Below are 25,385 nucleotides of genomic sequence, written 5' to 3'. Positions count from 1 at the left end.
TCACTCTGTAGACCAGGCTGGCCTCAAACTCAGAAATCCACCTGCCTCTTCCTCCCAAGTGCTGGGAATAAAGGTGTGCACCACCACTGCTCAGCTGGATTATTCTTAATAAACAAAAGCAGTGCTAAACAAGCAGCAACTCAAAAAGCCCAGATCAAGTTTGGGAATTTTGGCTTCACTGGGCTTCAGGAGGCCTCTCAAGTAGAGGTCCTAGGCCTGACAGCAATCTGAGCTTCATGAATCTCACCTGGTCATCCTCCAGAGGCTGAATGACCCCCCCTAAATCCATCTTCATCATGGTCCAGATACCAAAAAACTTAGAGGCTATCTATCTGTGAAGTCTCCTTGTGGCCAGGATAACCCCTGCTGTGGCTCTCTGAGTTCCCTGGCAGCAGAAGTCCCTGGGATGGGACAAAGTGCCCAGGATGAGGGAAAAGGGCCAAAGGCAAAACACCTGCAGAGCTCATTGCACCCTAGAGGGGGTGCTCATCCTAACTGTTCTGGGAATGCGCAAGAACCAGTGAAAGGGATTCTACCAAGTCTACAGACCTAGAGGTTCCACCTCCGCCAGAGACTCCACAAGAGCAAGACAGTCAGCCATACCCAGCTCTCTTACCCTCCTGCCAGAAACTTCCACAGGCCTTGTCGTCTAACAAAGAAGGTTTGTGTTTTGTCTTGTTTTGTCTTTGTTTTGAAAAAATGCAAGAGTAGAGTTTTGGAACTGGGCTACTGCTCTGTAATCCGCTAACAGTAGTAAAGATCACCTGACCATTTTTGGAAGATTGGGTGTGTTTTGTAGCTTGTTGTTATTGTTTCCTGTGGTGCTGGGGAAGGAATATGTTAAAACATACACGTGCTGGAAAATCACTAATGACTCCACCCCTGAGCTTCAGGCTGGCCATGTCTGAGCCAATCACTGTTAGTCAATAGGAAGGTTACACCTGCCCAGGAATCCTCCTTCCAGGGCTGTCTTAAAAACTAAAACCAGAGAAAATAGCACGTGTGGACTTTCTCTTCTGGGTCCCCTCCATCTCACCTCCCAGACCCGGGTTTTTTATCTTCTATTTTCACCCAAAATCTATAGAGGCTCTGAGGGTGAAACTGCTCCATCCTGGCACCTGTTGAGAGGCACCGAGAGGATAATCCCAAAATGGCCAGAAATTAAGGCAGCTGAACTCCAGTGAGAAGGCAGGAGATATAAGTATTAATATCTGTTTTTTTTAATCCTCATCCTCCAGAGCCATGGGATGCCCTAAACCCCTTACTTATATGCGGCCCCCTCATCCTGCTCCAGTAAAAATATGGAGATGCAGTTTCACAGAAAAACTCCCTGCTTTTACTTAACTTATTTTTCAAACTGAATACCTTTGATAGTGAAAAAGGGAAGTTGCATATCGCCCAATTGAGATAGCACACGCCTGACATTTGAGGAGCAGTTAAAAGGATCCCAAGGTGCTAGGCCAACCTGAGCTAAAGCAATAATGAGACCTTCACTCAAAAAATAAATGAATAAATAAATATATTAATTAGATATTAAACTTCACAAAAGAAATTGTAATTCTGCCATTCTCTGTTAACTTTGGCTCTATACTTCATCACGTTGAATTTGAAGAGCCAGACAAAGACCAACACATATCCTAGACAGACCTCCTCAAGGATGAGATTGCACCACGGCCAGGCAGAGGTACTGCTGCAAACTGTGCAATAAACACTTTCCTAAGAGCCGTTGAGCAGAAGGTAACACGTAAGACTCTTGCACACAACCTTTGTGGCCCAATCATGAATGAATTATCCCACAAAAGAGGATTTTCGTTTAGTTTAGATGTTTTTATTTCACGTGTGTGAACGTTATGCCTGCATGTGTATTTATGTGTTTCATGCAAGCCGGTGCTGGAGGTCAGTAAAGGACATGGGGTCCCTGGAATTGGTCGTGAGCCATGGCGGTCTGAGGAACAACGGACAGTGTTTTATTACTCTTCATTTCCCATACACCTCTAATCTCTGCCACATTTTAATGTCATCGTATTCTCCTCTGCCCTCACCCATCTCTCCGTCTGCAACCTCTTTCTAGCTGTTTGTTTTGTTTTTAAGTCAAAGGTTATACTAGACATTTTTAAGCTATGGCCCCAATATTTACATATTATCTGGGATACTCTGATGAAAGCAAAAGTCACGGGATGCTGGAGGTGTAGGAAATCTCCTGAAATCTCGTGTTCTGACACAGAAGCCATGAGGAACATAGCGCAGTGCTGATTGAGGGACTTAGGTGGAAGTGCGCTTGTTCACAGTTTTGCTTAGAAGACTGAGAAGCCCAGCACTCGTCCACTTCCAAGATTTGGACTTACAAATAAAGCAATGGCAGTTAATGAAGGGGAGTACACCTGGATGAATTTATATTTGGGAGGACCTTTCTTTGGTCCATGCTTACTTTTATATGTGTCTGGAAGAGAAAGAGGGAAGGGGCAGGAGAGAGTAAAGTGTTCTCTAACTCAGGTTCATTGCTAGGGATTTAATAAATGTGCTCCGTTAGCTTAAGAAGTTCCAGGCAATTTTAAGGCAAAGTTGCTTGCCATGAATTCAGTCTTACTTTGAAGCCTGAGAAGTTCACTGTTTGGACAGAATGTGTGTATCACTTAGCTCCCACGAGGATGCAGCCCGTGTCCCCTGACTCTGCTACAGCAAGTATGTTTATCTCTTTATTTTATCTTTATGTTTATCTCTTTATTTTATTTTCTCTGCCTGGGATTTCTCCCATTCTCCCAGGTAAATTTCTAGGATGTATGAAATATCTCCTCTCTTTTACCCTAACCATTCAGAATTATTTATTTATAATTTTTCTTGTTATTACACATAGAGATAAGTCAGCTCCCACAAAGCAACACTCTGTAAGATGTTACTTAGCCTCTCTTGTTCACTCTGAGTTCAAATATCTTACCTTTTAAACACTGAAGTTAGAGTTCTCTGATTGGATTTATGAAAACAGCAAAAGGGTATGCTGTCAAAAGTTGAATTAAGTTCACTGTGAAGTATGGATCATTGTTTATCATGCATTAGCTAGTTATGGTATATTATAGGCTATGCAATCAGATGAGGGTTCAAATGCTTTTACCAGTTGCTATATTCAGAGTCTTGGTCAAGTTACTTAATTCTTAGAGGCTTTGACTATAAAATGGAAATGATTACAAAAATCCTCCCAGACAGTGTAAAGTCACTGAACAGCGTAAGGCAATGTTCATTAAGCTGGAGGCACAGCAGTGACCAAGGCCAAGAGGAGCCATCATTGTGCCCCTGAAATTCTTGCTGTATAGTAGATAAGTACATAAAAATCAATAAGCAAACAATGAGCAGGGCAAGTTCTAGAAGTGAAACGAGATGTTTGATAAAATACTTGCATATTAAAACATGATACTATCAGCCTTGTGGTTCATTCTTCCCTATCAATCTTGAAAATGCTATCAGCTGGCTTTCCCCATTATCTTGGTCATAACTTGGGTCTTTTCTGTGTTTCCACATGGGTACCTCCTATAGAGGTGCATTCTCTACTGGCGTATGTCAGATGTGACTCTACATTCTATGCAGTATACATAACTCTTCCCCATGAGCAATAAAGCCCTCGTTTGTGGGGCTAGAGAGATGGCTCAGAAGTTAAGAGTACTAGTTGCTTTTGCAGGAGACCTGGGTTCATAACCCTGAGTCCTAGGAGAACTTACATGAATTTTCCCTCTTAACTTCATAGTAAAGGGCTAAAGGAACATCATGGAAGCAGGGGCACAAAGAACACCGTAAGAGCCAGAGGTACCAGGGAGTGCTGAGAAATGCCATTCTCCAGACATGATGGGGCTGCTGCACACATGAATTCATAGCAGGTGTAATTACCTGCACAAAGCCTGCATAATACCAAGCCACTAAAAAACAAAAACAAAAACAAAAACCATGAGCATGGAGTGGGACATGCTCCTGACGCTCCACCCCCAGCTGGGGAGGTTTTGACAGACAGCTGCTGTCTTCAGCAGTGTGGCCACTGGGATGTTCTCCATGCCAGTGGACCACCCCGCAACCATTCACAGATGGGCTGTGTTTATTAATTAACTAAACAAAAGAGGAAGCTGAAAGGGGCAGAGGCTAAGGGAAGCTGAAGAGAGGGAGCGAAGGTGGATATGACTAAGATGCATTGTACGCATGAAATTTTCAAAGAATAAATTTTAAAAAGAGAAGGCAGAGGTCAGAGCATCAAAAGTGAAGCACAGCAATTTCATATCAGACTGGCTCCTAATTTTGTCTCAGGACTGCCTGCCATAGTCTTTTCTCTTCCGCCAATAATTCTGGAATGCCTACCAATGGTTCAATGCTTTGCACTTTATGCCTGCCTTCTACATCCTATGCAGGCCGGGCGGTGGTGGTGCACGCCTTTAATCCCAGCACTTGGGAGGCAGAGGCAGGCGGATTTCTGAGTTTGAGGCCAGCCTGGTCTACAGAGTAAGTTCCAGGACAGCCAGGGATATACAGAGAAACCCTGTCTCGAAGAAACAAAAACAAAAACAAAACAAAATATATATATAAAGACACTAGAGCCAGCAAGATGGTAAAGGTACTTGCCACCAATCCTCACAACCTGAGTTTCCTCCACAGACAGAACTGACTCCTACAAGTTCCTTCTGATCTCCACATGTGCACCATGGAATACAGGTTTGTGCACATATATAATTAATAAATGTAAAAAAAATAGTATAAAATATAAAAAATATAAATAGACATTTGCTCTCTTCTATGTACTGAATTTATTCTAAAAAGCTTGGGAATAAGAGGAAGAGGTAAAATTAGGTGAAAATCTATGGGGATTACCCCTCAAGGTAAACATCTGTCTTAAGGGCAAATATTACCTTGGAACTTGAAGTCATCCATAGTTCTTACACCTACACACTCAAATAGACCATCTCGTCAGTCCTTGACAATATAACAGTGCTTGGCCATGCCTTGGTCAATATCTTTTGACTAAGTCATCAAACTGAAGCATTTTATTGGCCCCCACTTTTTTTTATTGGCCCCCCCAGATATAATGGTGAGCTTTATAAAAACTAGTATTCTAAGTGGATGGAACTGGAAATGTACAGACTGTCAGTCAGCACGGAGTGCAGGGAAAACCAAGTTTCTTCAAAAAAACACACAACTAAATTGATATGTGTAATCCTCAGACTTCATAATTTCCATTTCTCAAAATGTATCCTATGATAATGAACATATAGTTCATATGCAATACCATGCAACACTGTTCATCTGTGAGAGAAAGTGAAATCATGGATTTTGCAGGTAAATAGAAGAAACTGGAAACAATCGTTTTTAGTGAGATAACATAGCCCAGAAAGACCAGCATCTCTGTTTTCTCTCATTGGAGGCTCCTCCTTCCAAATCTTCAGATGTGAGTACATAGCCTGGAGTAACAACAGAAATTGGGAGAGTAAATCAGGATCATTGTCAGGAGAGGGGTGTCGGGGAGCAATAGAGAGAGGAATACCAGGGCACTAGTGGTCTGATGGAGGGAAAGGGGGCTCATTTAGGGAGGAAGAGGAAGGTAAAGGGAAATGGTAGATCACAAGTGATCTGATTTCAGCCGGGCAGTGGTGGTGCATGCCTTTAATCCCAGCACTTGGGAAGCAGGGGCAGGCGGATTTCTGAGTTCGAGGCCAGCCTGGTCTACAAAATGAGTTCCAGGACAGCCAGGGCTATATAGAGAAACCCTGTCTCGATTAAAAAACAAACAAACAAACAAAAAACCCACAAGTGATCTGATGCAGGAGGTGGGAGGTGAAATGCTGGATGCGTAGGGGATGCTGGAGACAGGGGAGGTGCAGAAGGAAGGTGGGAGGTGGAGGCAGGGAAAGGTAAATACAAAGGAAAGGGAAGAGGGTAAAATAACAATAAGGATGCCTGCAAAGGCCACCGTACTATTAACTATTGGCCTAAAAATAACGCTGATACACGTAATTCTGTGTGTAAGCATGCATTTATAGCTTTAATGAACATTTCTCATCTGGGATGACAACGCTCCCTCCAAGAACCAAGAACCACCTAAGCAGACTTAAGAAGCTCTCTTTTGAGTTGTTGGTCAGTGCCATCAAAAAGACTCCCAAAGCATACAACCTACTGCCGTTGCCCTTGATTGCCTCCAAAAACATGCATTCAAGTAGCATTATACAGACTGAGAAGGTTATATTTGGGGGGGGGCATATGTATACACACACACACATATATATGTATATATATATATACAAATATGTGCATGTATATATATATATATATGTATATATATATATATGCACAATAACAATGAGCAAAGTATCCTTAAATTTAGAGCCAAGCAAGGAGGAGTGAATAGGAGGAGGGAAGGGAAGAGATGTTGTAATTACTTTATAAGCTCAAAAGAATTTTTTTGTTGTTTTTTTTGTTTTTGTTTTTTTTCGAGACAGAGTTTCTCTGTATAGCCCTGGCAGTCCTGGAACTCACTCTGTAGACCAGGCTGGCCTCGAACTCAGAAATCCGCCTGCCTCTGCCTCCCAAGTGCTGGGATTAAAGGCATGCGCCACCACTGCCTGGCCAAAAGAATTCTTTTAGTGTACTTTATGAAGATAACTGGTGTAAAATGAAACAAGAAAAATAAAAACCAAGGGATTCTAGTGTAATTTTATTTGACACAGTTTTGAAACAATTGATAAGTGGCAATTGAGGTACTGGTGATATATTATAAACATGATGTTGTATATTTCATAAAATCATTCAAGATGCCATATGGCAGGGATTAACAGCCTCTTTGATCTCAAGGTTCTTTTACACTCTTGAAGAAAGTTTTTGTTGAAATGATGGCTCATGGAGGGCGGAATTATTTCTTCTCAAGGGACCCTACCTAGTGGGCACAGCTGACTATTCTCTGGCCTCCGGCCATGGCACCTTCTGATACACTGCAAGGCCATCTTTTCCCTGGGCTGCTCCAGGCAGTAACTGGAGTTTGTGGGGAGCTCAAGCTAGGCCACTCCTCCCCAAAACAAGTGTCCCCTTGTCAATACCATGTGGCTAATTCCCTATCTGCCTGGCCTAGACTTTCTAGGAACTTCTGTGTTGTATGAAGCTCTTCCATTTCAAATCCCACTCCCCTACAAATGAGGAGGAAAAGCTGGAGCCTGGTTAACTACACACCAGTGAGGGTTTGAACTGCCATATTCCGGCTACAGCCTGAAGGAGCCTTGAGAAAGTGAAGTGAAGAGAAGAAAAAAAATCTTTGTAGAATATGTCAGGGGGACAGGGGCATTCACTGCTTATGCGAGAAGAAATGTCCTGAAGAGGAAACACAGTCAGGGAATATATGTCCAGATGACAGTTAATATGATGCCTAAGTTGGCCCATGGCCAAGGAATTCCCTGTCATATCACATACCACATGTTTATCAGATTTTCCCCAGCATGTTCTTGGCTAGTTTGTCCTACTTATGATGAAACCAGAAGCACTAACAACTGTGGCCTACAGGACAATTCAGAGGGTAATAAAGGCGCTTGCCACCAAGGCCTGAGCTCCATCCTGGTGCTCGCATATAAAAGGAGAAAAGTGGCTGTGTGAGTTGTCCTCCGACCTCCACACAGGTGATGGCTCCCATGCACACATGTGTGCACGCATACACACACACATACACACACACACACAAAGGAATAAATAAACAAGTGGATAAAAGTAACACAAGTAATTTAAAGTTCAATTTGTATTATTATTATTATTATTATTATTATTATTATTATTATTATTATTAAAGGGCAGGTCACTGCCGCTTCAGTGTATTTCACGAGCTAGCTCTAAATCCTTTAGTATCACATTGATCCAATGAGTGAGGCAGAATTGTCAGTACTAGAAGCTGATCTTACTGGAGGGCACAATGGTTAAATAAGTAATATCACTTGAGAATTGTAACCGTAGTGACATGTGAGGTGAGGGAGCCACCCACAGCAGTATGCAGCCAGCTTATCTCTGGAAGATAGTCTAGGAAGACATACCACACACAAGGTGACCATCAGTCAAAACTTTCCCTTAATTATAAAAATAATTTGCATTCATTCATTTTCCTAAACTGCTATAAATGTTTACAACATATGTATAAAAAGCACAAAAGCTCTTATCATTGAAAAATAAGCATTTTTAACCTTTTGTAGAAGAATGTGTTAATGCTGGGAATAGTTGACCATGCCAGGCATGGATACCAATAGTGACACTACACATCTGAACAAAATATAATGTAATGTAATATAATTAATATAAGTGTGTGTACAAAATATATTCATTTATTAGTGACAAACATGAGTTGCCATATTCTATATGTTTATACAAATATAGATTTTACATAATTTATATGTAATAATTTTTTTAAATTATAGACTTTCCCCCTGACTCTGAGTTGTCTGGGGGTTATTGTTATTGTAAGGTTGTTGTTATCGTGGGGCTGGGGTCTTAGGTCTGTTGCTCTTTGTTTCGGTTCACTCAGTTTGACTTAGATAAGGAGAGGTCAGAGCCCAGGCTGACCTGTAACTAGCGATAATTCTCCAGCCTCAGTTCCCTGAGTCCTGGGATTGTAGGCATGCACCAGATGTGTTGTCTACTTTATTCATATTTTCAAAGAACAAAAACATATTGGGAAATTTACAGCATACTTAAAATGATACGTGAATCAAAGAAATTATGTCAGTGATTAGAAAACACCTGGAAGAGAATAACAAAAATAACAAACAACCCACAACATACTTGTGAGATGCCGCCACAGGGTGGCTGAAGAGATGCTATCACTCAAAAGTAGGCCTTTGATTCAAGAAATGGGAGGAAATGAGTCAACCCAGAGCAAGTAGAAGAGACATATTCAAACTTGGTTCTTTCAGAAAGTGTGCATTGAATAGGCAAATCTATGGCCAGAGTGAGGATGGGGGAAGGAACTGCGATCAGGAATGAAGAGGGGACCCTGCAGACACAGAAGTTCTGTAAAGTTACATATTATGATGCCTTGAGCAAAACTGGTGGCTTCCAAAAAATAAAGTTGTAACTTACTAAGAGGACAGACTAAAGTAAGAGGTCTCTACTAACGACATTGACAGTGACTGAAAGAGTTGTTTTAAATATAGGTACAGAACAGTTGGTGGCCCACCCAGTAACTCAAGCACGTTCCTCTTAAGATAGAAAAGCCTCTAGTAAGACAGCGGGCTGGACAAGTTCCAAATCTACTGTCCCCACCCTGCCAAGGGGCCTGGATGTCAGGGGCACAATTCCTATGACTCAGAGAAAGTCCAATTGCTTTGCAACAGGTCAACCCTTCAGATGAATGTGTGCACTCGGGGCACTAGCTTAGAATGTCATAAAAACGGAATGTGGCCTTTCTACCTCAACCAGCAGCTGGGAGCAAGGCCGGTTTTAACCCCTTTTGAAACAATAAACTCTAGCTGTAACAATGTTACTTAAAGTTGCGGCTCACTAAAGTCTGACAGCCGGACAATCCTGAGAAGTTTGCAAAGGACGGACGGGTGAACTAAGAACCAGAGATGCTCTCAGAACAAAAAGTGTAAACAGTTTTAAGTGTGCAACATTAATTTATCTGGAAATATACCCGCCTCCTACCAGATCCAACTCTCTGGAACTCTTCCAGCAGAGCTGGCAGGCACAGTTCCTCCTCCTTCTTGCCTGTCCTCAGGCCACCGCCCTCCCAGGACCTGGCTGTGCCCCGGGAGCGCCTGCGGCCACCCCAACACCCCACAGCGACCCACCTCCTCGGCGTCCTGGCCCAGTGGGATGCCCAGGCTCTGAAGCCCCTGCTGCAGCTCTCCAATGTCCACCACGCCGTCCCCATTGCGGTCCAGCGCCCGGAAGAGCGTCTCGTAGCGCGTGGGTGGCTCCGCGTCCTGGCAGGCGGCGGTGGGCAGCACAAAAGCCCGCAGCCAGCGCAGCATGGTCCCGGGGAAGTCACTGTGAGCTGGCCGGGCGCGATCGGGTGTTGAGGCCTGGTGGGGTGGGGCGGCGGCCGCGGAGCGTCCGGAGCGTCGTCGGGGCGGGGGGCGAGGCTTCTGGCTCACAGGAACCGAGCTCGGCACAGGGTGTGGCCGCCCAGCTGCTGCTCGGGGCGGAGCTGGCCCTGGCCTGGGCTGGCGGCTGGGAGGGAATGGGCCAGTCTCCTGCCTCCAGAACCTGCAGGCAGGTAGGATAGGGTGCTGGGGACCCGGGGAGAGTTTCTGCTCTATCCAAAGACACCCCCCCCCAAAGCAGCAAGCTTCGCTGACAGATTATTAGACCTTGGGGTGCAGAGGTAGTTTGACGAGCAGGTTGCTCAACCTCAAAGGCCCGTTGGGCTGGAAGACTTGGAGAACTGCTGTTTGAGGTCATCAGAAAAGCAGCTGTGGGTGGGTATCTGGGACGGCTATCAGACCAGAGGGAGAGGAATGGGGCCTTGCTAGAGGCCTTTTTCTGAGAGGAGCATCAGTCACCCAGGAGGCCCTAGAGAAAGGAGGGGAAGATGGAGCACAGTGGGTACCTTCCCTCATCACACAAAGAAGCCCCAGCTTCTTCCCTTCCAGGCAGATGTGGTCCTGAAGTTTACCATCTACTGTTCAGGAGAGACACAGTTTCTGGGATAACGGGAGAAACACTGGAACTACAGAGACTTTGAGACCTGATCCTTGGGCTGTGTAATTCCAAAGACCGGACTAGCTTCTCTGGATAGCCTTCCGTCAGTGAAATGAGACTATGAACAGCTGCTTTGCCGTCAAGTGAGATGTCCTTCACTGGAATATCCTCAATGCAATCACTGCTGCTTAGCAGAAATTAAGGTCATGTCCTGTTGTCTTCTGGTATTTAAAACAGACACTAAAACCACAGGTCTCTTCAAAAGTGGAGGACTTGAATTTCCCTCCTTCCTTACTATTCTGTACATTAAAATATAAATATAGAGGCTGCCGATAAGGGCTGTCTGGTGTTAACAAAAATTATCCATAAACCAATTTCTGTGCTTCTATTCCTTCCACGATGTAGTCTTGGAAATTAGCCCCTTCCTCCGGAAACGCTCTCAGACATCACCAGTCTTCGTTGGCTTTCCTGGAAAATGGCTTCTGGAGACGGCTGGTGTTGAGGACGCTTGCCAACCCAGAAACAACCTAAAGGTTCCTCAGTGGAACCACCTGTGCTGTGTTCGTATGAGGAGATGCCTCTCAGCACTAAAAACCAATCTTGCATGATAAGAAGTTCTGAAAAGAGCAGGGCTATATAGGGACAGAAACATATCAGGAGCTGCAAGAGTTATAGGGGGTTTTCTGGGGATGGGGTGAGGGATTGATATTAAAGGGCAAAAGGCAGCGTATGAGGTGAGAGGTTCTATTCGACCCTGTGCTCCCCCCACTGTTGCCATCTAACACCCCCAGCAGTGGCCTGCAAGCGTGGAGGTCATGTAACCATGGACTGGAACCTCTGAAACCAGCCCAGGTGAACCTTTCCCTATTTATAAACAGTATCTCCAGTATTTGCTATAATGGCCAACAGACCGGTAATAGTCACAGGAAATTTCTTCACGGGAGAAGAAAATGCTCACGGACCTCTGGCGTCTCCATGAAAGGGCTTCCCTTCCTGTGTCCACTGGTCAGGCCCACAGATGGCCAAGGGCGCCCACAGAGGCCACACAGAAAGCCCTGGGCTCATACTTGGTTTTGCTTGATTGGTTCTGTGACCAGGAAGAACAGGTTTAGGGTTCAGCCTAATTCGGCACTTCTGCATTAATTTGCGGCCTTCCCAGGCCCTTCATTTCCATGGGAACAGCAGACATTTTTCACACCGAACCCCCTGTCAATTTTGGTCCTTGAAGGCATCAGCACCTACTCTGGGTCACTTGGAGTGATGAAGGATCTGCTTGAATAACCACTCAGGAGTCTTGTGAGCAGGTAAACCTGTTCACCCTTTTTCTTAAGAGCTACTAATTGCTCTGTGCTATTTCAGGCAAACCATCAGCCTCTGCACAGGGACCAGTTCAGTTTCAGATTCCTCACTGTGGATGCTCTCTCAAATCTGAGTGATCATGAAGGAGGCTATGGATGGAACAGCTCCCATAAACAGCTGTGATCATCAACCAGAAAGGTGATGTCACCATGCAGTAGGACATGAGCCTGGAGGCCCTAGCAGTACGGTGAGGAAATAATCATTTTATGTTTTGGCTCGTTCATATCCCATTAAGCTAATTGGAAATTCTATAAGTCATGTAGGAGTCAAAATTCCAGATTAAAATGGAATTCTGTCTCTTGCCCAGACTATCAACCCATCCCATCCCCAAAATAAATGCAAACAATTCCCAATTGTAAAAACATGGCACTAAATTATGGAAATCACCATCATTATGAACTCTTGTGACTATTTCACATTTTAAAGCAACTGTAATTGTTTTAAATAATAGAATTACAATTGGCTTTAAAACCATGCCTCAGCCTTTTGAAACTTAAAAAGCTCTGTTAAGACTTCCGAATTTCCGGGAGGATGGACAGAGTCTGGAGGGCCTGGGAAGGAGGGGGCGGGTGGCTGCAATCTGAATGTAAACTGAATAAATAAATTAATTAATGGAAAAAAGACTTCAGTGTTTCAACGTTTATTTGAATTGTGTCCTGTAAACTATATTTTAGTGTAAATAATTTGAATCTCTTTAGTTAACATAATCATAGACAACTGATCAATATTGTATATTTCTATTTTATATATAAAACACTAGAGTCCCTCTCCCCTCCATGCTCCCTCTCTTCTGTTAGTCCCTTCCCCTCCATCCCTAACCTGCCTGCTCCCTCTCTTCTTCCCTCTTTCACTCCCCGCTCCCCTCCTTCTTTTTTCTTTCCTATCTTCCTTACAGTTAAAAGCCACCAGGCAAGTCTGAATAAGACAAGCTATGTAGCAGGAATGAAAGGTGGTGGAGCAGAGCGCCTGAATGCACTAAGTAAGGAGTCCTCACAGGAGAAAAACAGATGCACAACCTGAATGTAACCATGAGGAACTGTCAGATAAACCAAAACAGAATCTTCCACCATCTGGAACCTTTAGATTTGTAAAGATAATTAAAGTGGAAGAATGATTGAAGCAATGTTTCTGGTTGAAGAAGACAGGAAGTAAGAGAAGATCAGCATGTGACCTGAAAGGATATTGTTTAGAGAGTAGGTAGAATCGGCTGGAATCTGTGTGTGAGCATACACGGGCTGTTCTTTTCCATGTTGCATGGGCTTGCAATTTTTGTGAATTGGCTTTTGGAGTAAACAAAGCCACAAATTGGTTTGCCTATAACATGGTGTCCTTTACCAAAACAAAGTAAAACTGGCTCCTTGGGACCAGAACAATATTTTCAAGAGGTCAGCAGTGTGGTACAGCAAAAGCCACCCAGATGATGATGGAAGAAACAGTAGTCACTGGTGCTTAGCTTGATGGCCAGGAATGAAGCTACAGCAGAGAACTTACCTGCTGGCAGTCTTCCTGCCACAGTCTCTATGGTGTTGGTGGCATCAGAGACAGGAGGTTGGGATTTGGTGAGGAAGCTAGTCAGCATGAGGTTGGTCTACACACCCAGAGATCTATCGGGGTAAAGGAAACCCATGCCGAGGGTGAGTCGCGAGACCTTCCTTCACCTAATAACCTCACAGGGTGAGATTAAATCAGCAGTGGTTTCACTAAGCTTCCATATAATTCAAACTTCATGACTCTTCTAGCAGCCATGAGGATAAACTAAACTTCCCAAATATGTTTCTTCATTTTTATGTTGGAGATATTTCACACAAGCATTGAAGGCAAGTCATAATGTACAATGGACACATAATAATTTTTTCCAACCTGAAGAATACATTCTATTGAATACGTTCACACAGCTTCCAAACTTGCCCAGTATAAAATAACTCTCTTTAAGGTATCCTATATGTGACAAAGCTTGGCTGCTTTTCTCTTTGCAAACACAGGAACAACAGCAATCATGTAAGAGGATGGCATTTTCAGCTCTGCTAATGTACTACACTGCCACCATGGCCTTTATCCGCTTTGTTTAATATCCTAACTCTCATGCCTGCTTTCCCACCTTCCAGCAGGAGAGCAAGTTCAAAGCAAATACAGTTCAAAGGGCCACTGGGAGTAGTCAGGGATGTTTAAGCCACAAACGGTGATGGAATTGACCACAGGCTGGAGGAAAACAAAACTCTTAGCTAGAGTTTTATTACAGCACAGGGCAGTGATAAAGGTTAAGCGACTGAAAATAGAGCTCCTAAGAAGGTTCATTACATTAAAAGCACGTTAAGTTACAATGCAATACAGGATTGGAGGTGGGGAGAGTTGCTTTATAAGCACGAGAACCTGGGTTTGATCTCCCAGCACCTCCACCTAAAACATAAACAAACGAAATGGACATGGTAGGGCACACCTGTAATCCCAGTACTGTAAAAGCAAAGACGGGGCATCTCTAGAGCCTGCTACCCAACCAGTCTTGCCTGAATAGGCAAGCTCCAGATTTACGAGAGACCCTGTCTCAAAAAAAAAAAAAAAAAAAGGTAGAGGGCTACAGAGATAGCTCCCTGAGTAAAAATACCTGTAGTAATCCTGTTGACCTTAGGTCAACCTTTGGGACCCACAGGGTGAGAAAGAACTGACTCCCAGCAAGTGACCTCTGACCTCCATGCACGCCTTGGCACTTGCTTGTGTGTGTGAGGTAAGGAGAGATTAAGGGAGACAGACACCTGATGTTGACCTCCTGGCTCCACATGCACTCAAGAACACTCAAAAGGTGGCAGGGGAGCTACAGTAACATTAATTACTTTATACAGATGACATCCCTGAATTATCTTACAGTTAGGTAGTATATTGTAATAGTCAGTGTTCTAAGGAGAAAGGGCCAGAATAGAGGTTGAAAAGGGACTAGTAACAAGAGGTGGTATAAAGACCCTTGCCCTCTACCAAAAACATAGCAATGTTCCTTCCCATCCATGTTGCTCATTCAACTACTAAATACTCATTGAATGTCTGCTGTGTGCCGCCTAGAGACCTCCAAATAGCACAGATGACAAGGACAAAAACTAGCTGGAGTCCTGTGTTCATGGAGCCTGTCTTCCAGTCCAGGGAGACAGAAAACAGCATGATCGTTTCAAAAGGGTTCTGACACTGTAAGAAATTTGGAATAGGGAATTTGGAGATATGACTTAGCAGTGTATAGCACTGGCTGCACTTCCAGAGGACCTGGGTTTGGTACCCAGCACCTACATGGCAACGCACAACCATCTGTACCTCAAGTTGCCACCTCTCCCTCCCAAGCCACTGGCAGCCACCATCCCACCTGCCTCTATGAGTCTAAGCACTCTAGGGTACCTCATATGTTTAGCCTGTGTGACTAGTTCATTTCCCTTAAGGTAACATCATCCAGGTTCATCCATATGTAATATGCATCAGGGTTTTCTTTCAAAAGAGAAATGGCATTCCGTTGTATGCACATACCACAGTTTATTCACATGTAGATGGGCTTCCAGGTTGCTTGCACATTTTGGTTGTTGCAAGCAATGCTGATATGAGCAAAGATGAGCTCCTTGAGACCCTGCTGGGAAATTTTTTTGAAACAGTGTAAGCTGCTGGGTCATACAATCACTCTACTTTGGGTTGTATGAGGTCTGCTGAGGGATTCTTCTCCATGGCACTGGGCTCCGTCAACAGGACACGGGGTTCCAGTTTCTCCAAGTCCTCACCAGCACTTGCTGGTCTCTTAATGATAGCCATCACAGCAGTGTGAGATGGGATGTCCTTGAGGTTTTAAGTTGCTTTCCCTGTGGTCGAGAATGCCAAACAGGTTTTCTTTGCTTATCTGTGTCGTTTGTATATTCTGTTTGGGGTAATGTCCTTTGCTCACTTTTAAACCAGAGTTTGCTGTCGAGTGTGATCACAGTGCATAGTATAATAATGTATGAAAATGACACAGAGGAAATGCTCGTCTTCTACAATTGATATTTGCTAACGAAGTAAAAAAAAAGTTAATACAGAACTATGAACAGAGTTCAGACACTAGTCATCTCATTGTAACAGTGAAACATTAGGCTATAACAGCATTATTGCTCAGTCTATTTCATGACTCCTGCAGCTCCCATTCATACTACAAATAAAAAGCAATGACTCAGAAGAGGAGCTTTAGAGATAACCAGCTCTGAGTCACACACTTGGCTTCCCACTTGCCCAGGAGGAGGCAGCTGCCCCACCTCCAGCTCCCCGAGCCAGCTTCAGTGAGATTACCTGAGAGGGCTGAAAAAGGAAAAAAAAAGAAACAACTAAAAAGCCTTAGCCTGCCCTTCTCATAATGGAGGGAAGAAGCTGTTGCCTGAGCAAATCACTCCAGCTCTGTGGAAACTGCATACAGGAATTCCCCCAGGGGAGAGAAGGGAGGCAGCTCTTGTCTACAAAGACATATAGAAAGATAAAGCCATCTTCACAGGGTGAGGGGATCAGATGTGCAGACGCTGAAGGACTAGCAAGGGGAGCGACTCATAACACTCTAACACCCTAAGTGGAATTATGAAGTGGCTTATCTATTTTGCTGAAGAAATTAACTGTAACATCAAGTTTATGTGCACTGAATTTTGCTTTGCTGTGTAGAACATGTTCAAGCTTAACTTAAAGAGAATGTCTAACAAAAACTCTTGTGTAGCTCACCAAACGGTTCCTAATATACTTGTATGATACATTACCATCCAATCAAAACCTAGGTTTAGGATTTTGGAAAAGGTAACAGGAAATGTAAAATAAGAATTCTGTGGATAATCAGGGATCTTGACTTATTGAATAATTTTACCAAAACTACCATTTAATTTGTATATTTTATAATAAATAAAGACAAAGTAATTTTGTACAAGTAGTTGCTGTTTCTTTCTTTTTAGGAAAAAGTAAGACCGCCTTACAAACCAGGTGTTATCTTCTACCTTAGTGCCTCTGGCAATGATGACAGTTTGTTATTCCACTTCTAGGTTAATCCAAAAAGCAGTTTCACTATTTCATGAGCCACGCTGCCAATGCCCACGGCGGGAAGCAGCTTGAGGACATTAGGGGTGAGACCCCGGAAAAACCCCTTCTTCCCTTCTTTGGTGTATATTTCCCGGATGAGCTGCACCATGGACTTCGTTTCCCTTTCCCGTATGACTATAAATTAAAAAAAAAAAAAAACACAGTATGACTCAGTATTTAATATTTACATATCAATCTTGCCCAAAGATAATGAGAACTTATAGAAATGGAAATCATTTCACAGAATACTCATACAGAATGAGGCTATTCATCAATAGGGCAATGTCCACAGTCCACTCCCTGGCACCCATAGGCTTGTAGCCATATCATAACGCAAAATGCATTTAGTAAAGCTTCAAAAGTCCCCATAGTTTATAACTGCCACAAACTTGTTTAAAAGTCCAAAGTTCAAAATCTCTTTGGAAATTCATACCATCTCTTAACTGTAATCCCTATAAAATCAAAACCAGAAAGCATCACATACTTCCAGGCACAGGATATACATTTCAATTCTAAAAGGGCATAGTGAGGAAATACTGGACTTAAGAAAGACCGAAAACCAGCTGGCCAAACTCCAAATTGCATCTCCATGTCAAATGTCAAGATGGTCTTCAGACCTCCAACTCCTTTCATGTATATTGTCTGCAACACACTCTTTCTCTTGGGCTGGTGCCACTCCCTACTAGCAGCTTCCTCAGCAGATATCCCACAGTCCTGGCTTCTCCAACATCTGGGAGTCTCTCTAAGGCAATCCAGGCTTCACCTTCACAGCTTCAAACAATGGCCTCTCTAGGCCTTCATGTAGGAACATGCCTGCCACATGCCTGGCCTCAGTGGTTTTCCTTAGTCTCAGAGAAAGATTCCATAACCCCTTTCTTCTATCCTTGACTCTAAAGCCAGAACCACATGGCCAAAGCTGCCAAGTTCTGCTGCTCACTGAGGCTGCAACATGGCCTCTTTGTTCAATTCCATCTTTACCAGCTTTGTGTTTTCAATGGTTTCCTTCACTACCTAAGCTTGGCTGTCCTGAAACTCAATCTGTAAACCAGGCTGGCCTCAAACTCAAGAGATCTGCCAGCCTCTGCTTCTAGAGTACTGGGACTAAAGACATTGCAACACCACATCTGGCTCTAAGCTTTTCTTTAATTCCTTTTCACTGCTGAAAGCTTAGCTTGGTGGAATCTCGCTCTGAGGTCACCACTCCCTTTTTTCCATTAAATGTCAGAATTTTCTTTAATCTGCTTATCTCTTTGAACACAGGAATTAGCTCCATTCCACTTCTTGATTGCCCCCTTCCTCCTCAAATTGTACATTTTTGTAACTTTCCTTGCTCAGTCTGCTCCTTTTCATTATAGAGTTGCCTAAATGTGGCCACTAATAGTCATATAACACAACCCACATATAGACATAGACTATTTTGAAATCTCCCTCTGCAAATGCAGTTAACCCAAAACTCTTCCATTTAGCCTGAAGCAGATTTTTTTCTTTGGACAAAGGCAGAAAGCAGCCATATTCTTCACCAAAATATCACAATAAACTTTACACCACATACTAACATTCTCCAAGGTTTCTCTGAAACCTCTCGAGTCAGGCTCCCACAGTTCAAATCAACCTCAGCACCACTGTTTTCCATGTTCCTACTAGTATGGCCCATTAAGGTCCATTTAACGTGTTTGACTGCTTTTCAAATCAAAAGTACACACTCTTCCAAACAAACTCATGATCAAGCCTATCACAGCAATACCCCACTCCTGGTACCAACTTCTGTCTTAGGATTTGTATTACTGTGAGAAAGCATGACCACAGAGACTCTTACAAAGAAAAACACTTAATTGGGCTGTCTTTTATTTCATGTATTTAGTCTAGTATGGTCATGATGGAAAGTATGGTGAATGTAAACACACATAGTGTGGGAGAAGGATCTGGGAGTTCTACATCTGGATCTGCAGGCAGCAGGAAGAGACTGGGATCCACTAGACCTGACGTGCACTCCTGAGACCTCAAAGCCCACCTACTTATTACATACTTCCTCCAACAAAGCCACACCTACTCCAACAAAGCCACACTTTCTAATAGTGCCATTTCCTATGGGTCTATGATGGCTGTTTTATTCAAACCACCACACGCAGTGACTATATATATGTGGCTATTTAAATTTAATTAAAATTAAATTAAATTTCCACTCCTCAGTAATATTAGTACATTTCAAATATCTTATATGTGTGAATACAATGCATGGCTACTATACCAGGCAGAACAGATAGAATGATTTCCATCACTACTGAAAGTTCCTCGGAACAACCTGCAAGTCTTTCATGAAAGACTTCACAGAGGCATTTGGAAGTAAAACTGAAGGATAGTTTAATAGATGTTATGAGTGATAGTGGAGAGAGAAATTCTCCATCTCAAGTATAATATAAATTAAACCCAAAGCCTAATTGAGAAAGAGTGAGAGAGAGAGAGTAAAAGCATATCACCCACCGTGAGACCCTTGATTTACTTGGGAAGAAAATAGCATTGTGCTGTTGCTTTTTCCATCTTTGAAAAGTGATTTAAAAAAATTGTTAAAATTTAAATTCCTAACATTTCATTAAGAAAAACAAAGCACATAGTGTTTGCCATTACCTCCCTGAACAAACTGAAGAACAGAGTCCTGAAGCAGCTTACTGCAATGACAGCAAAACCAAGGATGATGTGCCTCTGTAGATTAGCTGTTAGTTTGATTTAAAGAATACAAATTTTTTTCTATTGTTCTACATGCCCTTCCAAATTAAAATCTCCTTAAAAAGATAACTGAAGCAAATGTGGAAGGCTCCAGGCAGAACTTTAGAAGAAAAAGAAAACTGAAACTTACAAAAGGTTTTAAGAGAGATGGCTCAGTGGTTAAGAGCACTTGCTGCTCTTTCCGAGGACCCAGGTTCAGTTCCCAGCACCCTTGTGGAGGCACATGATTATCTATAACTGCAGTTCCTGGGGATCTACTGCCTCTTCTGGCCACTTCAGGCACTGCTTGTATGTAGTACATGTAGATACATGCAAGCAACCCTTCATACACATAAAATAAAATAAATAAATAAATTCTTAAAAGTGCTTTAAATTGGTTAGCTTCTTCATTTTTCAATTGTATGAATTTTCTGCCTTTAAAATTACCAGTTAACAGAAAAAAAAATTACCAGTTAAAATATATTTCTTACCTCAGTGATGACTTCATTAAACAATAATAATAATAATAATGATAATGATAATAATAATCAACTCACCAGCCTGCATGCGAGTTCTAACCAGGTTCAGAGGGAAACTGGCTAGCTGGCCGAAAGTGTGTGACACTATGCTACAACCCATCACAATTGCTATCCCGGGATTCACGGAGTTCCTTGCATAGTGTTCTAGCCAGTAATTCTTCAGAAGCTGGTAGACAAGAAAGGACCTTTGATCTTGCAACTTTAAGTAGAATAAAGTTTAGTACCTGAGTTCACAGTCTGTGTTTGTTATATTTTCTTATGTCCCCTTTGTCTGGTTTTGCTTTTTGTTTTTCTTTTATTGTTTTGGTTTTGAAGACCAGAACAAAAACTCTGGATGTTCTCATAGGAACTAACTCAATACCATTTTTATGCCAACATCAAATCGTTACTGAGACAGATAACATAGTTATGACCATGAAATGCCATGACCTTACCAGATAACATTACACCATCAGAATACCACAGGATGTGTGGCTAAGGGGGTCTATTCTTTTAAAGATCTTTGAGTAGGTGGTTCTGATGCATATCCAGGGCTGAAAACTACTATCTTATAAGAATTTATGTCTATAATCATCATAGCCAAGAAGTGGATTTTAAAAAAAATCAAACAAAAATTAGTAGATTATCAGATGTCTAAGAGAAAGGAAAATAAAAATACTCAGTTTAATTCTTGATCAGAAGCTACTCCATGCAAAGCCATATCTATATTTCAGAATAGAAATATTATGTTTCCTTCTCAGATATAATGCTTAATGTCAGACTTTTGAGAATGAACTCACCTCAAAGATGGTAAGCTGTAAACCTGCATATGGTATGATGCTCAGCAGGTTGGGAACATAACCTTTGCTGAAGGCCTGAATACCCTCTCTCTTCAGAAGTTTCCTGAAACAATCAATAATCCCAGAATACTCTCCAGTTTTACCTAAAATCAGCCTGGTCTTTATCACCTAGGTGTGAAAGAATGTGATAAAAGCATATTGATTAGGTTCACCTAACTCGTGTCCCAATCTAGACATCATAGGATCCCTGGTGGCTTGCTTACTCCAGCAGTCTCCACACCTGGAAGCCCAGGAAGGGGATTCCTACAAGCCCGATGTCAGCTTGGGCTGAATAGTGACTTCCAGACCAACATATGCCACAGAGTAAGATGCTGTCTCAAAAAAACCCACAAACAACAACAAAAAAACACCCAAGACAATCTGAAATTAAATGTCTACTCATTAAACTCCATTTATTCAACCAGTTATTTTCCCCTAAAATGCCTCTCTTCATAATCCCTCATGTTCAAAGCCTACGCCATGATGATACACTCTATTCATATCTTTCATGGAGTTCTTAACTAGAAATAAATATTCCCCTTTGAGTTTCCACAACACTTTATATTGAGCTATCTTCTAGAACATTTTTTTAAATTTTGGACCATTAATATCAGTGTAGCTTTTTTATTTTCCCTTCTAGACTATGTAATACATGGTGATCAAAATCTGCATCTGAGTCTCCCTTGGATCCTACATGATACCTAGAAAAGTACCTTAAACTTTGCATGCATACAATCCATATTTGTCTAACAAGTGACTAAATAAATGACTGTTATTTTCTTGGTCAATCTACAATACCATTTGTCTAAAACAACAATAAAGTCTATTGAGATTGATATTTTATACAAGGTTAAAATCTTTACAAAGTTGCTATAGTGATCTGGAAGTCATTTCTGATTGTTAGTTGCCTTAATAGCATGATTTTAATTAAAATGTTATAATACATACCTCCATGGGATAAACACAGGTTTGGGAAGTTGCCCCAGCCATGCAACCAGCTATAAATCTTTGAAGAACCCCTATATGAACATCATCAAAACTAAGAAGTTTCTTAAACTGTATAAATAAAAATATTGAAATGTATAGTATTACTGAAATATATGCCTTTCAAGTTTTATAACATTAACCAATAGTATAAAATTATATTAAAATGTATATCAGGTGCCTAATATCAGCATAACCTAGTATAATACTAAATTTTAGTTTCTATGTAATAGTTGATTTAAAGATTTCTATTCAGCTTTTTTCTTTTTTTCCTGTGGAACAATTCAATAGCAATAGTTAAATTACTTAAGTCAATCCTTGAATGTGCTACATCACCATAAGGATCATGCAAATAATATAAACAAAAGTTGTATTTTTATCTCTTTTTAGCGTCCTGCTTTATACATGGAAGGCAATGTGTTTGGTGGCTAGATAGCTAGAAACAACATGGCAGACTCTTTCGTTACTAAGAATATAGTAAAGAAGAACAGAACAGTAAAACTTATAAGGACTCTACTGGGAATTAACCTACAGGCAACCCTTGTTAACTGTATAAAAGAATTACGGTGTAAAAAGAATTAAATATAAAAGAAATAAAGAGATGATTCAATAATTAAGAGCATTTGCTGCTCTTGCAGATGACCTGGGTTCAGATCCCAGCACCCACTTGGAGGCTTACAACCAATCTCAAGTCCAGTTCCAGGGGACTCTAGCACACTCTCTTCTGGCCTCTGCAGGCAGTAGGCACACACACAGAATACACATACCTGCATGCAGGCAAAACGTGCATACATATGTAAAAAACATTAAGATGCATGTTGTTTGTGCCCTGGGATTGTAGAGGTGACAGAATGGTTTATTTGGCAGGGAAGTTTTTAAAGCAGTAAGGCATTCAGGCCGCAGTATGTGTTGGCCACTGTTAGCCAGATAAACCATAAGAACTGGGGCAGGATGTAGGGTCTGAGCAGAGTGGAAAGATTTAGAAAATCTACATACTGTCTAGAAAAAGGGGGCACATAGCAAAGTTGCTTAAAGATCAGTGCCATAAAAAGGAGCCATGTTTGTTCTTTTGTGATTGAGTTACCTCACTCAGGATGATATTCTCCAGCTCCATCCATTTCCCTAAGAATTTCATAAATTTATTGTTTTTAATAGCTGAGTAGTACTCCATTGTGTAGATGTACCACAACTTCTGTATCCACTCCTCTGTTGAGGGACATCTGGGTTGTTTCCAGGTTCTGGCTATTATAAATAAGGCTGCTATGAACATGGTGGAGCATGTGTCCTTCTTACATGTTGCAGTATCTTTTGGGTATATACCCAGGAGTGGTATAGCTGGGTCCTCCGGTAGAACTATGTCCAATTTCCAGAGGAACCGCCAAACTTATTTCCAGAGTGGTTGTACCAGTTTGCAATCCTACCAGCAATGAAGTAATGTTCCTCTTAATGGATGGAGCTGGAGAATATCATCCTGAGTGAGGTAACTCAATCACAAAAGAACAAACACAGTATGCACTCTCTGATAAGTGGTTATTAGCCCAGAAGTTTGGAATACAGGAAGAACAACCCACAAACCACAAGGAACTCAAGAAGGAAGACCAAAGATGGACATTTCATTCCTTCTTAAAAGGGGGAACCAAGTACCCATGGAAGGAGTGGCAGAGATTAACAATGGAGCAGAGACTGAAGGAAAGACAAGCCAGCCTAAATATAGTTAGTTACCTCCTGAGAGGCTCTGACAGTACCTGACTAATACAGATACAGAGGCTCACAGCTATCTACTGAACTGAGTACAGGGTCCTCAGTGAAGGAGTTAGAGAAAGGATCAATGGAGCTGAGGGGTTTGTAGCCCCTTAGGACGAACAACAATATGAACTAACTAGTACCCTCAGAGCTCCCAGAGTCTCAACCACCAACCAAGGAGTACACACAGTGGGACTGATTGCTCTGGCAGCGTGTGTATAGTGGAGGATTGCAAATTCGATCATCAATGGGGGGAGAGGACCTCAGCCCTGTGAAGGTTCTGTGCCCCAGTGTGGGGGAATGCCAGGGCCTATAAGCAGGAGAGGGTGGGGTGGCAGGCATGGGGAGTGGGGAGGCAGCTGGGGTTTGTTTTTGTTGTTTTCATTTGTTTCTTTGTTTTTTAGAGGGGAAACTGGGAAGGGAGAAATTTACATGTAAATAAAGAAAATATCTATAAAAAATAATAATAATAAAAAAACACACACACACACACAAAAATAAAAAAAAAAGGAGCCATGTAGCTAAATACTGTGGTGTGTGCGAATAACCCCAGCTGCTGAGGTACTGAGGCAACTGCAAAACAGCAAGAGTTTTTAAAAATGGGTACCTGAATAATACAGATGTAGAGGCTCACAGCCATCCATTGAACTGAGTACAGGGTCCCCAATGAAGGAGTTAGAGAAAGGACCAAAGGAGCTGAGGGTTTGCAGCCTCTTGGGTTGAACAACAATATAAACTAACTAGTACCCTCAGAGCTCCCAGGGACTCAACCACCAACCAAGAGCTGTACATGGTGGGACTGATTGTTCTGGCAGCAGGTGTACAGTAGAGGATTGCAAAGTCGATCATCAATGGGAGGAGAGGCCCTTGGCCCTGTGAAGATTCTGTGCCCCAGTGTAGGGGAATGCCAGGGCCAATAAGTGGGAGAGGGTGGAGTGGCAAGCATGGGGAGGGAGAAGCCAACAGGGGTTTGTTCTTGTTTTTGTTTGTTTGTTTGTTTGTAGGGAAAACTGGGAAAGGAGAAATCATATGACATGTAGATAAAGAAAATATCTAATAAAAAATGGGAGTGGAAGGTAAAAGTCCTTTTTTAAAAAGCTAAAATTAGAAATGAAAAGGGGATGTTAGCCGGGCAGTGGTGGCACACGCCTTTAATCCCAGCACTTGGGAGGCAGAAGCAGGCAGATTTCTGAGTTCAAGACCAGCCTGGTCTACAGAGTGAGTTCCAGGACATTCAGGGCTACACAGAGAAACCCTGTCTTGAAAAACCCAAAAAAAGAAAAAAAAAAGAAAAAAGAAAGAGAAAAAAGAAAAGGGGATGTTACAGTTGGTATCAGAGGAGTAAAAATGATTCTAAGAGCCTAGTTTGAAGAACTCTGTGCCAATAACTTACATAACCTTTCCCCCAAAAAATAAAGTCACTACCTGAATTAAGAATAGAAAGTCTAAACAGATCAATAACAGATAAGACAGGATCGCCCGATCAGAAATCTCCAAACAAAAAGAAATCAGTGGTCAGATCAGTTTATAGAACTGATGTCACTCTCAACTTTTT

The 25,385-nt window shown here is 42.2% G+C and overlaps 2 protein-coding genes across 8 annotated transcripts in view; both read right to left on the bottom strand.

The window, feature by feature from the left end:
• Slc25a24 (solute carrier family 25 member 24) overlaps nt 1–10,335 on the bottom strand; it is a 35,607-nt gene extending 25,272 nt beyond the window's left edge. Inside the window, exon 1 of the mRNA XM_031375227.1 lies at nt 9,783–10,335. Within this exon, the coding sequence (XP_031231087.1) occupies nt 9,783–9,965 (183 nt within the window). The 5' untranslated portion in view covers nt 9,966–10,335. The remainder of the gene's footprint in view (nt 1–9,782) is intronic.
• Nucleotides 10,336–15,476: 5,141 nt separating this feature from the next.
• Nucleotides 15,477–25,385, bottom strand: part of LOC116093650 (calcium-binding mitochondrial carrier protein SCaMC-1-like) — a 52,524-nt gene continuing 42,615 nt past the window's right edge. For 2 of the 7 annotated variants that reach the window (XM_031375221.1, XM_031375224.1), the window contains exons 7-10: nt 22,052–22,159; nt 21,065–21,232; nt 20,304–20,451; nt 15,482–17,178 (exon numbers count right to left, since the gene is read on the bottom strand). In XM_031375221.1, the coding sequence (XP_031231081.1) occupies nt 17,003–17,178; nt 20,304–20,451; nt 21,065–21,232; nt 22,052–22,159 (600 nt within the window). In that variant the 3' untranslated portion in view covers nt 15,482–17,002. Of the gene's footprint in view, nt 17,179–20,303; nt 20,452–21,064; nt 21,233–22,051; nt 22,160–25,385 lie in introns of all 7 variants that reach the window. The other 5 variants (XM_031375223.1, XM_031375226.1, XM_031375222.1 and 2 more) reach the window with 4 other exon arrangements.

The sequence above is a fragment of the Mastomys coucha genome, unplaced genomic scaffold, assembly GCF_008632895.1.
Source record: "Mastomys coucha isolate ucsf_1 unplaced genomic scaffold, UCSF_Mcou_1 pScaffold16, whole genome shotgun sequence".
Taxonomy (NCBI): domain Eukaryota; kingdom Metazoa; phylum Chordata; class Mammalia; order Rodentia; family Muridae; genus Mastomys; species Mastomys coucha.
The sequence above is the reverse complement of the archived record's forward strand: the minus strand, read 5'-3'. Positions and strand labels throughout refer to the sequence as shown.